Below are 13,210 nucleotides of genomic sequence, written 5' to 3'. Positions count from 1 at the left end.
CTGGTCCTCACTCATCTCTATACCTGACTATGCTCCTGCCTTGTCCCTGTTCTCCTGGTCCTCACTCCTGTCTATACCTGACTATGCTCCTGCCTTGTTCTGTTCTCCTGGTCCTTACTCCTGTCTATACCTGACTATGCTCCTGCCTTGTTCTGTTCTCCTGGTCCTTACTCCTGTCTATACCTGACTATGTTCCTGCCTTGTCCTTGTTCTCCTGGTCCTCACTCCTGTCTATACCTGACTATGCTCCTGCCTTGTCCCTGTTCTCCTGGTCCTCACTCCTGTCTATTCCTGACTATGCTCCTGCCTTGTCCTTGTTCTCCTGGTCCTCACTCCTGTCTATACCTGACTATTCTCCTGCCTTGTCCCTGTTCTCCTGGTCCTCACTCCTGTCTATACCTGACTATGCTCCTGCCTTGTCCCTGTTCTCCTGGTCCTCACTCCTGTCTATACCTGACTATGCTCCTGCCTTGTCCCTGTTCTCTTGGTCCTCACTCCTGTCTATACCTGACTATGCACCTGTCTTGTCCTCACTCCTGTCTATACCTGACTATGTTCCTGCCTTGTCCCTGTTCTCCTGGTCCTCACTCCTGTCTATACCTGACTATGCTCCTGCCTTGTCCCTGTTCTCCTGGTCCTTACTCCTCTCTATACCTGACTATGCTCCTGCCTTGTCCCTGTTCTCCTGGTCCTCACACCTGTATATACCTGACTATGCTCCTGCCTTGTCCTTGTTCTCCTGGTCCTCACTCCTGTCTATACCTGACTATGCTCCTGCCTTGTCCCTGTTCTCCTGGTCCTCACTCCTGTCTATACCTGACTATGTTCCTGCCTTGTCCCTGTTCTCCTGGTCCTCACTCCTGTCTATACCTGACTATGCTCCTGCCTTGTCCCTGTTCTCCTGGTCCTCACACCTGTATATACCTGACTATGCTCCTGCCTTGTCCTTGTTCTCCTGGTCCTCACTCCTGTCTATACCTGACTATGCTCCTGCCTTGTCCCTGTTCTCCTGGTCCTCACTCCTGTCTATACCTGACTATGCTCCTGCCTTGTCCCTGTTCTCCTGGTCCTTACTCCTCTCTATACCTGACTATGTTCCTGCCTTGTCCCTGTTCTCCTGGTCCTCACTTCTGTCTATACCTGACTATGCTCCTGCCTTGTCCTTGTTCTCCTGGTCCTCACTCCTGTCTATACCTGACTATGCTCCTGCCTTGTCCCTGTTCTCCTGGTCCTCACTCCTGTCTATACCTGACTATGTTCCTGCCTTGTCCCTGTTCTCCTGGTCCTCACTTCTGTCTATACCTGACTATGCTCCTGCCTTGTCCTTGTTCTCCTGGTCCTCACTCCTGTCTATACCTGACTATGCTCCTGCCTTGTCCCTGTTCTCCTGGTCCTCACTCCTGTCTATACCTGACTATGTTCCTGCCTTGTCCCTGTTCTCCTGGTCCTCACTTCTGTCTATACCTGACTATGTTCCTGCCTTGTCCCTGTTCTCCTGGTCCTCACTCCTGTCTATACCTGACTATGTTCCTGCCTTGTCCCTGTTCTCCTGGTCCTCACTCCTGTCTATACCTGACTATGTTCCTGCCTTGTCCCTGTTCTCCTGGTCCTCACTCCTGTCTATACCTGACTATGTTCCTGCCTTGTCCCTGTTCTCCTGGTCCTCACTCCTGTCTATACCTGACTATGCTCCTGCCTTGTCCCTGTTCTCCTGGTCCTCACTCCTGTCTATACCTGACTATGCTCCTGCCTTGTCCCTGTTCTCCTGGTCCTCACTCCTGTCTATACCTGACTATGTTCCTGCCTTGTCCCTGTTCTCCTGGTCCTCACTCCTGTCTATACCTGACTATGTTCCTGCCTTGTCCCTGTTCTCCTGGTCCTCACTCCTGTCTATACCTGACTATGCTCCTGCCTTGTCCCTGTTCTCCTGGTCCTCACTCCTGTCTATACCTGTCTATGTTTCTGGCTTGCTGCTTGGATGTTCTGCCTGGTACTTGTAGTGCCTCTGGTCCTGACCCATGTCTTCCCTCTCACCTCCTGGCGGTGCTGCAGACTATTGCTCCCTCCAGTGGTCGGTGACCTGGTTATGCTGTAGCTGTGTTCCCACCTTCCTCTGGTGGTGATTGGTGGATCCTAGGAGGCCCCTGGGACTCTGTACCCCAGTCCACCCTAAGTCCTAGACAGTCACACACCTGGGGTCCCCCCTGGATCAGCATGTGAGAGCAGTGTCCAAGCCGGACTCCTGCAGTATATCCTCCAGCCTGGAGAGTCCTGCCCCACCGTCTTCTATGGGAGTGAATCATGGAAGCCCCTTACCCGGAGTCTTACCTACCCTCCATCTCGCTGTCACACACCCGTTCCGGTGCCCAGGGGCCAAATTCACTAGAAACCAATTAATCTAAATATATATTTACAGCTCGGGAGGAAACCGCAACATAATAACCTAATAACAGATGAGCAGATACCAATATAATCAGAGTCTCATATAAAAAGTTCCAAGGGTGTGACTAAGGGCCACATGTGTGCAGGTCGGGCCCCGCAATGTCACGCGTCCTGCTGGAGGCGCTGTGATAAGGCCGCATTGCCCCATCACATAATGACTTTACTATCCTGATCACATGGAGACAAATGAGATCATGAAGGGACAACTCCTAACACATCGCTAATTACGGCCTCGCGTCCCGATAAATATCTTGTCTCATTGTGGGAATGTGAATGGGGTGGAAGTGTCAGACCGTATATATATAGGGGAACCTGCCGCTCCAGTCACTCCGACCCGAGCAGCAGGATGAAGGGACTCGTCATGTGTCTGGTGGCCGCTGCCCTCTGCGGGGACCTGGGTAAGATCACACTCCAGAGCTGCAATCACAATTCTGCTACCTACACTGTATGATCCGGGCTGATACAATGGGGCTCATTTACTTACCCGGTCCTGACGCGATCCCGCGGTGCGTCATCTGACGAGGATTCGGGTCCGGCATGATTCACAAAAATCTTGCACCCGAGTTCCTGCATCCGTCGCTTCCCCGCCGAGGTCAGCCGGAGTTCACCTTCTTCTTCCTGGTGCATGTGAGTGTTTGATCTTGCGACACAATCACGTTTTTAAATTCCGTGGTTTGTCCGAATCCGTCCGGTTGTCCGACGGCCCGTCCCCCGATTACTGTCGTTTGTAAAATCCGATCCCGTGCACCAAAATCCCGGGACAATTGTGCGCAAAACGGAAATCATCGGGAAACTCGACAAAAATGCGTCATACGGACCCTTAGTAAATGAGCCCCAAAGAGGGCAAGCGCAGGTTTGGATGTGACTAGAGGACATACGTAGAGTTCATGGCCTCTCACATATCACTGCCTCGTAGGGAGGAATCACTGACAGGTTTTACCTCATTTGTATCATTTTTGTTGGACAGTTTTCTTTTTGTATCTGGAATGTTCCTGAGGGGTGGGGGGGGGGGGGGGAGTCATTTTTGCGGGAGTAGCTGCCGTTTTCATTGACACCAGTTTTGGGACCTTGTGACCCTTCGATGACCAGAGATTTTTCCCATCACTGTATTTACTGTATTTGAAACATTTTATGTTTTATTTATATAAATATTATCATTTCATTGTTCTATGTGTTCTATGTGTAGGGGGATGAACAGGAGAATATTTTAGTTTTTTTATATTTTTGGGGTTTTATCACCTTTTCAATGTTTCAATAGATTTTTTATGATGTATCACTTTAGTATTTTATCTGATGGATTCAGTGGAGTCGTCTCTGATCCCAGACATTATTGTTGCGTTATAACACGTCAGAATCCGCGCTCTCCGTTTCCCCTGTCCTTGTGCGGTGGATGAGGGGAAGGGGTTAATGTGAGAGCAGCTGCAGTGTAAAGTCCTCAGCTGCTCATCCACCCTGCAGCGCCCACTGCTGGTAACAAGAGGAATTACACGAAGTCACAGAAATGAATGGAAACTGCACATTAAAGGGGATGTCAAGAGCCTTTAAGGCGCCCTCATTGTTCATTTGTTACATTCAGCTGTTTCTTTGTTATATCTGAACCTGGGAAAGCTTGGTGATAACCATAATGGCTGCCAATGGCTGTTAATAAACTAATTATTCATCTTTCTCAGGCTCCTGAAAGCCACATCTGCTAAACTCTACACAAATACTGAGTTAGTGGCAAAATCATTGAATATATAAGCAGGAGCGTGTGAAAATCTGGGTCATGCAGGAGTGAGGGAAAGCTGGGTGGCTGCTTTTGTAAGTCTTACTAGCATTTCCACTCATCTTTCACAGTGTCCTCAGGGTGTCACTCATCTTTCCAAGGCTCCTGAAAGTCACATGTGCCCAATGATGCAGAAATACTGGCTCGATCTACACACATAGGCAGAGTGATGTGCAGGCGGATGGGAAAGCTGGGTGGCTGGAGCTATAATGTCATGTATAACCAGTAGAAGTTACCATTGTGTAACCTCAGAGGAGGAAGGAATAATTGGCAGGTTACACAACGCTGTGATCCTCTCCGGGCAGGGAGGGGTTAAGGACGCATCAGCTTTAATTCTAAAACCTCTAATGTTTCAGTCATGTGATATATTAATATGCAGACGGTTCTGCGGGGTGTAGTGTAGGTGCCATGGGAGGTCCCGGGGGTGCAGCCTATAAGTCTGGGGGGACACTGGCTGCTCCGGCTACAAGACCCCCCCAGGGGCTGTTACATTGTATCTAATGGAGGAGGAGATGTCAGGGGACTCTCAGATACAAACCTTCATGTCCTGTAGCCTCTTCTGTAGTGCATGATGTGCTTATAAGGGAACATGTCCTCACACTGCTGTGCTCTGTGCTCTCTGCAGCCAGTGTTGAAGATGTGAAATCAGACCGTTGTGTAAGTTATTAGTAGCAGCAGGACTGTTATATATGGATTTATGTTCCAGAGTTTTAGCTTCTCCAAGGTTTCGGTCCTCACACTGCTGTGCTCTTTGCTACAATGGAGCTGTTGCACCTCTGCTCTGATTTTGGTAGCATTCCATTAGAAGCCTTCTACAGCTTTACCACAGAGCAGAGGGGAGAGGCAACAGAGCAGCTGTAGGTAGAATGCACAGTGCACAGCAGAGAGCACAGCAGTGTGAGGCCTGATTACACATCTCTCCAGGGACAATACATAACACTGGCTGCAGAGAGCACAGAGCACAGCAGTGTGAGGTCTGAATACACATCTCTCCAGGGACAATACATAACACTGGCTGCAGAGAGCACAGAGCACAGCAGTGTGAGGCCTGATTACACATCTCTCCAGGGACAATACATAACACTGGCTGCAGAGAGCACAGCAGTGTGAGGTCTGATTACACATCTCTCCAGGGACAATACATAACACTGGCTGCAGAGTACACAGAGCACAGCAGTGTGAGGTCTGATTACACATCTCTCCAGGGACAATACATAACACTGGCTGCAGAGAGCACAGAGCACAGCAGTGTGAGGACTGATTACACATCTCTCCAGGGACAATACATAACACTGGCTGCAGAGAGCACAGAGCACAGCAGTGTGAGGTCTGATTACACATCTCTCCAGGGACAATACATAACACTGGCTGCAGAGAGCACAGAGCACAGCAGTGTGAGGAATGATTACACATCTCTCCAGGGACAATACATAACACTGGCTGCAGAGAGCACAGAGCACAGCAGTGTGAGGTCTCATTACACATCTCTCCAGGGACAATACATATCACTGGCTGCAGAGAGCACAGAGCACAGCAGTGTGAGGTCTCATTATACATCTCTCCAGGGACAATACATAACACTGGCTGCAGAGAGCACAGAGCACAGCAGTGTGAGGTCTGATTACACATCTCTCCAGGGACAGTACATAACATTGGCTGCAGAGAGCACAGAGCACAGCAGTGTGAGGTCTGATTACACATCTCTCCAGGGACAGTACATAACATTGGCTGCAGAGAGCACAGAGCACAGCAGTGTGAGGTCTGATTACACATCTCTCCGGGGACAATACATAAAACTGGCTGCAGAGAGCACAGAGCACAGCAGTGTGAGGTCTGATTACACATCTCTCCAGGGACAATACATAACACTGGCTGCAGAGAGCACAGAGCACAGCAGTGTGAGGTCTGATTACACATCTCTCCAGGGACAATACATAACACGGGCTGCAGAGAGCACAGCAGTGTGAGGTCTGATTACACATCTCTCCAGGGACAATACATAACACTGGCTGCAGAGAGCACAGAGCACAGCAGTGTGAGGTCTGATTACACATCTCTCCAGGGACAGTACATAACACTGGCTGCAGAGAGCACAGAGCACAGCAGTGTGAGGTCTGATTACACATCTCTCCAGGGACAATACATAACACTGGCTGCAGAGAGCACAGAGCACAGCAGTGTGAGGTCTGATTACACACCTCTCCAGGGACAATACATAACACTGGCTGCAGAGAGCACAGAGCACAGCAGTGTGAGGTCTGATTACACATCTCTCCAGGGACAGTACATAACACTGACTGCAGAGAGCACAGAGCACAGCAGTGTGAGGTCTGATTACACATCTCTCCAGGGACAATACATAACACTGGCTGCAGAGAGCACAGAGCACAGCAGTGTGAGGTCTGATTACACCTCTCTAGGGACAATACCTAACACTTGCTGCAGAGAGCACAGAGCACAGCAGTGTGAGGTCTGATTACACATCTCTCCAGGGACAATGCATAACACTGGCTGCAGAGAGCACAGAGCACAGCAGTGTGAGGTCTGATTACACCTCTCTAGGGACAATACCTAACACTTGCTGCAGAGAGAACAGAGCACAGCAGTGTGAGGTCTGATTACACATCTCTCCAGGGACAATACATAACACTGGCTGCAGAGAGCACAGAGCACAGCAGTGTGAGGTCTGATTACACATCTCTCCAGGGACAATGCATAACACTGGCTGCAGAGAGCACAGAGCACAGCAGTGTGAGGTCTGATTACACATCTCTCCAGGAATAATACATAACACTTGCTGCAGAGAGCACAGAGCACAGCAGTGTAAGGGCTGATTACACATCTCTCCAGGGACAATACATAACACTGGCTGCAGAGAGCACAGAGCACAGCAGTATGAGGTCTGATTACACATCTCTCCAGGGACAATGCATAACACTGGCTGCAGAGAGCACAGAGCACAGCAGTGTGAGGTCTGATTACACATCTCTCCAGGAATAATACATAACACTTGCTGCAGAGAGCACAGAGCACAGCAGTGTGAGGTCTGATTACACATCTCTCCAGGGACAATACATAACACTGGCAGCAGAGAGCACAGATCACAGCAGTGTGAGGTCTGATTACACATCTCTCCAGGGACAATACATAGCACTGGCTGCAGAGAGCACAGAGCACAGCAGTGTGAGGTCTGATTACACATCCCTCCAGGGACCATACACAACACTGGCTGCAGAGAGCACAGAGCACAGCAGTTTGAGGTCTGATTACACATCTCTCCAGGGACAATACATAACACTGGCTGCAGAGAGCACAGAGCACAGCAGTGTGAGGTCTGATTACACATCTCTCCAGGGACAGTACATAACACTGGCTGCAGAGAGCACAGAGCACAGCAGTGTGAGGTCTGATTACACATCTCTCCAGGGACAATACATAACACTGGCTGCAGAGAGCACAGAGCACAGCAGTGTGAGGTCTGATTACACATCTCTCCAGGGACAATACATAACACTGGCTGCAGAGAGCACAGAGCACAGCAGTGTGAGGTCTGATTACACATCTCTCCAGGGACAATACATAACACTGGCTGCAGAGAGCACAGAGCACAGCAGTGTGAGGTCTGATTACACATCTCTCCAGGGACAATACATAACACTGGCTGCAGAGAGCACAGAGCACAGCAATGTGAGGTCTGATTACACATCTCTCCAGGGACAATACATAACACTGGCTGCAGAGAGCACAGAGCACAGCAGTGTGAGGTCTGATTACACATCTCTCCAGGGACAATACATAACACTGGCTGCAGAGAGCACAGAGCACAGCAGTGTGAAGTCTGATTACACATCTCTCCAGGGACAATACATAGCACTGGCTGCAGAGAGCACAGAGCACAGTAGTGTGAGGTCTGATTACACATCTCTCCAGGGACAATACATAACACTGGCTGCAGAGAGCACAGAGCACAGCAGTGTGAAGTCTGATTACACATCTCTCCAGGGACCATACACAATACTGGCTGCAGTCTGCGGGTCACACCTGTCTCCATGCAGCAGAACCAACCCCATAAACCTGGACCATAAAGACTGGTCCACTATGGTGCCATAGCCTGCAGCATGACCTGTTCTTAAAGGTTTTGTGCACCACCCCTTTTATTGAGGGCAATATGGTGCAATTAGAGATTCCCATAGAAGTGGTTTAGGGTTATTTCCAAATTATCCTGGTCGGGTACGTGGAGTTTTTGCTTTGATCCTGTAGTTGTGTCATACAGACGGCTTCATGGCTCGGACCCCACCCAGACCGTATGAAGCGTACACCGCCACAGGGCTGCACTCATACTAACACTGACATGACTAGTCCCAAGCAATACAGAAAGTCTTCTCTAGTCACATCCAGAGCTGCGCTATTACTTTTTATATTCCGGTTAGATCCAGAGCTGCATTCACGAAATTCCTTTGACATTATGTCATATGTTCTAGTCACACTTAGACTTGCATTTCTAATTCTTCATAAAAGAACACAAGGCATCATGGGAGGTGAGGGCAGCTCATAACTGACTCAGCTTTAGGGCAAAGACAGGTAGAGGTTAGGCTCCGCCCATTTCTCCGCTGCTGAGGAGGATTTCTGATAAGTTGTTTCACAACAAAAAATGCCAAAACTCTGGAAAGAAAAGTTGGAGGAGCACAATGTGGCATCGATCTGTTTATTAGGAAAGGAAGGGGGTCGCATATGAAGATTTGGTAAAAATCATTATAAAATCAGAGTAATTATGATGTAACCTGAGTTCGGTGTAGGATATTTACTCCTCTTTTTGCTGTCCATAAGTCATGATCTTTCTTAGACATGATGACACCTTTAAGGGGTCCCCTAGTTGTGGTAGGCTCCACGCCCTGTGATAATAACCCCCATCTTCTCTCCATACACAGCCCAGTCCTTGCAATGTCATCACTGCCCCGCAGGCACTGACCCTGCAAAGTGCACAGAGGTGAAGGATTGCCAGCCGCAGCAGACCGCCTGCAAGATCTCCATGTCCAACACCGGTGAGTGACACATCATGGTCCTGGGGGGTGACACTTGGTGGGATCAGTTTTGGGTTTCCTCAGAGTAAAGGATCTGGTAGATCCATGGATTGTCAAGGTGCAACCCCTGAAAGTATATAAGATATAGGACCCTGTATTGTCCATAAGAGGCACCTACCTAATGTTTGGCATCCATGGAGGAACAACATTGACTTCAGTGAGATCCTCCCCTGATAGATGGGACGAGCAAGTAAGTGTGGGACATCTACCATCAGTAATCTGGTGGTAGATGTCCCTTGGAGGAAACCATCAGCAGGTGGGACCATAGAGACAGCAGTCAGAGATGTGTAGACCTGTGCGTTTGCTCTTCTATGTTACCCTGCCCATTAATCTTAATCAATTAGTAAAAACTAAGAACTTTTTGGGTTCATAAATTTACAAATATTGATAATATTGTCTCACGTGAATTTGTTTTCTAGGTGGAAATCAGAACATGGCTTATGATTGTGCCACCAACTGTCAAGAAACTGACTCATTTATGATATTCTGCTGCACTACCAACAAATGCAACAACTTCGGGCTAGGGTCCTATGGTCAAGCCGGTGCTTCTGGTACCTCTACCGGGAATACTGGTGGAGCATCAGGCGTGGGCAATTCTGGTTCCACCAATGGTCATTCCGCAGCTGGTGCTATAGGTTCCTCCACTGGTAACACTGGTGGAGCATCAGGCGTGGGCAATTCTGTTTCCACCAATGGTCATTCCGCAGCTGGTGCTATAGGTTCCTCCACTGGTAACACTGGTGGAGCATCAGGCGTGGGCAATTCTGGTTCCACCAATGGTCATTCCGCAGCTGGTGCTACAGGTTCCTCCACTGGTAACACTGGTGGAGCATCAGGCGCAGACAACTCTGGTTCCACCTCTGGTAATTCTGCATCTGGTGCTACAGGTTCCTCTACTGGTAACACTGGTGGGGCATCAGGCGTTGTCATTACTGGTTCCAACACTGGTAATTATGCGGCTGGTGCTACAGGTACTTCCACCACCAACACAACCACTAACTCCAATGCTCCGAATAACATCACTGGCACCACCAGCAACTCTTCTAATGCCTATGGTGGTCCAGTGCCTGGCTCCAGTGGTAGTTACAATAGTAGCACCACCGGGCACTCTGCCAATGGGGAATCCACCTATGTTCCTGGTGGTCCCATACCTGGAGCCGGCAATTACACTTCTGTGACCAATATAAGTTCTACTTCTGGCTCCTCCAATACCATTTACTCTGGCAATGGATCGCCAGCTTACGTTCCTGGTGGCTCTTCCATGACTGGTAGTGAGATCAGTGGTGGGTCCACCAATGGCTCATCCACCGTGTACTCTTCTGGTGGATCATCCACTATTGTTCATGACTCATCCCCATCAAAAAACAAAGATCCTTCCATTAAGGGAAACAGATAATCATGATTATTTTCCTCAGCGTTGCTTGAAGCTCCCTATTCCTGGAATCTAAAGTTCCAATCCTCAACCATCAGTCCAGTCCATCCTCTATGTCAGTCATGTCTAACCTGTGGCTCCCAAAGGATTGCGTTACTACTCCTGGCATGACCTGACAACATCTGGAGAACAACACGTCAGAGAAACACGCCGTGAAGGACAGTAGATGACATCATGGTGCATTGAGCCCTGGAGGGGTTGTTGGGTCACACAGTTTTGGGAGCTGGGATGCAATCCTTATAACGCTGCCCTATTTTGGGTGAGATTCCTAAGATTTTTTCATTTTTTCCTTTGTTTCAACCTAACGAAGATGTTGAATAATGACGACCAATACGACCAAGGAAGGTTTCCGCCATTCGTCCTGCGGAGGCTGAGGACCTCCATATATCCAATGTCTTGTAGAGGGCTGAGGTTACACTCCGGGATCCTGCGGGCACACAGCCTTTGGCCCTCACATTGGGCACTTTGTGTTTTGCTATGTAATATTCTACATTCACAGCTTCTCATCTGTTACATGTAATAAACCTCTTAGACTCCACAACGTTCTGTGATTGGCTTTTTTCTATTGGGTGGAGCAATGGAAATAACAAAACTTGTGGAGGATTTTTTTTCTCTTTATTTTGGTTTTTATTTTTTACATAAATATCTGCCCAGGAACGAGCAAATAAGAAATAGGTTATTCAGCCTCCATTATAGGTAAATGTAGACTTAGCCCAGACATTAGACCAGAAGAATAACTGCAGGGAATGGAGAACATTCATAAGACAACAAAAAGAAGACGCAGTGGTAGATCCGTCAAACATACAGACATACTGGTGCGCGCCCCCTATGGCAGGATCTGCTGTTCGTTTAGCTTTTTATCCCTTTGTTTTATCCCAATTATGCAAAGGAGCCTGAGGGTCTCCAGGTTCCGTTAACTCCTATGGAGTCCTAAGGCTCATTTGCATAATTGTAAAAACCAGGGCATAAGGAGCTAAGAGAAGAGCAGATCATGCCAGAGGGGGCGCGCACCAGTATGTCCGTATGTTTGGTTTACAATCGTTGATCTGGTGACAGATGTCCTTTAAGATCCGTAAATGAGGATGAACAGGACAGGGAGATGAGGCATTTTGCCGCGATGAGAACATGAAGCAGCAGCCCGGCACCTGAGCCTCAAATATTCCTAGGTGATAAGTTAGGTAAATACACTGCGGGGTCCAGAGGCATATGGATCTGGAGTAAATCCCACAGGAGTGACTGTACCCCGGTAGGTTTATAGCCAAGCAGCCCCAGAACTTATGGGGTAATGAGCCTCCATGAGCCTCCATACTTCTCTGGATTTCTGTATAGAGGGAGCTGAGCGAGGTCCTGGCCCAGATGACCGGCCATGTAGTCGTATCTGGGTGTGATGGTTCCGAAGGAGAGATACTGGAAATAAAACCCTGGGAGGATGGACGCTGGAGCATATTAGCTCGGAGGGCGTAGGACGCGGAACCATGTCAGGACCTAGGGGGGAGAGCGCGTAATACCTGATCAACTCAAAACAAAACCAACACATCATTAGGTTAAGTTTTTCCCCCAAACTGGGTCACATAAAATTCACAGAGTTTGAAGAATTTGGACGCATGTAATTCTCTCTTCCATGACACCCTTTCTACATGTGGGATTAAGCAGGGGCGGTGCCCTCATAGAGACTGGTGTACCGGATTGGTTGCTTGTTTAGGGAAGGGCGTGGTCTCTACACTGATGGCTGTGGGGGCACCACTCGTTCTGCAGGGGGGACATAACTATTACCAATAGGCCTCGTAGAGGGAAGGGCCAGGGCTCAGGGGGTAAGGGAGCGCAGGTCCTGAGAACAGGATGATGCCGGCTTCGTGCTATTATTGATGTGTGCAGAGCTCCGTGTTACTGATGGATCTGCCGCTCCATAAGATTAAGGACGCCAATACAGCAGGTCAGCCACCCGTTCCCTTCATCACAGAGACACCTGACTGTCCAACAAGGGATTAAGGGCAAAGCCAACACCTCATCATATGGAAAACCACCACACCAGGAATCTTTCCACCAAATAGGTCACGCAGCCCTCACACCAGACATCTATTCACTATACAGGTCACTCAGCCCCCACACCAGACATCTATTCACTACACAGGTCACTCAGCCCCAACATCAGACATCTCTCCCCCGCACAGGTCACTTAGCCCCCACACCAGACATCTATCCCCCCGCACAGGTCACTCAGCCCCCACACCAGACATCTGTCCCCCCGCACAGGTCACTCAGCCCCCACACCAGACATCTATCCCCCCGCACAGGTCACTCAGCCCCCACACCAGACATCTATCCCCCTGCACAGGTCACTCAGCCCCCACACCAGACATCTATCCCCCCGCACAGGTCACCCAGCCCCCACACCAGACATCTATCCCCCCGCACAGGTCACTCAGCCCCCACACCAGACATGTATCCCCCCGCACAGGTCACTCAGCCCCCACACCAGACATCTATCCC

The 13,210-nt window shown here is 49.3% G+C and overlaps 1 protein-coding gene across 1 annotated transcript; it reads left to right on the top strand.

Annotated features, from left to right (window-relative positions):
- Positions 1-2,691: 2,691 nt before the first annotated feature.
- Positions 2,692-11,261, top strand: LOC140132342 (uncharacterized). The gene is made up of 3 exons (XM_072150994.1): positions 2,692-2,840; positions 9,136-9,249; positions 9,708-11,261. The coding sequence occupies exons 1-3, from the start codon at positions 2,789-2,791 to the stop codon at positions 10,682-10,684; spliced, it is 1,143 nt and encodes a 380-aa protein (XP_072007095.1). The 5' UTR covers positions 2,692-2,788; the 3' UTR covers positions 10,685-11,261.
- The last annotated feature ends 1,949 nt before the right edge of the window (positions 11,262-13,210 follow it).

Source organism: Engystomops pustulosus, chromosome 5 (assembly GCF_040894005.1).
Source record: "Engystomops pustulosus chromosome 5, aEngPut4.maternal, whole genome shotgun sequence".
NCBI lineage: Eukaryota > Metazoa > Chordata > Amphibia > Anura > Leptodactylidae > Engystomops > Engystomops pustulosus.
The sequence above is the reverse complement of the archived record's forward strand: the minus strand, read 5'-3'. Positions and strand labels throughout refer to the sequence as shown.

What these genes read in the sequence shown, in the direction of transcription:
- LOC140132342 (XM_072150994.1), top strand. Translation starts at nt 2,789, where the DNA reads ATGAAGGGACTCGTCATGTGTCTGGTGGCCGCTGCCCTCTGCGGGGAC. An exon ending in TGCCCTCTGCGGGGACCTGG is followed by an intron (nt 2,841 to 9,135) that starts GTAAGATCACAC and finishes CTCCATACACAG; the next exon opens with CCCAGTCCTTGCAATGTCAT. An exon ending in GATCTCCATGTCCAACACCG is followed by an intron (nt 9,250 to 9,707) that starts GTGAGTGACACA and finishes TTTGTTTTCTAG; the next exon opens with GTGGAAATCAGAACATGGCT.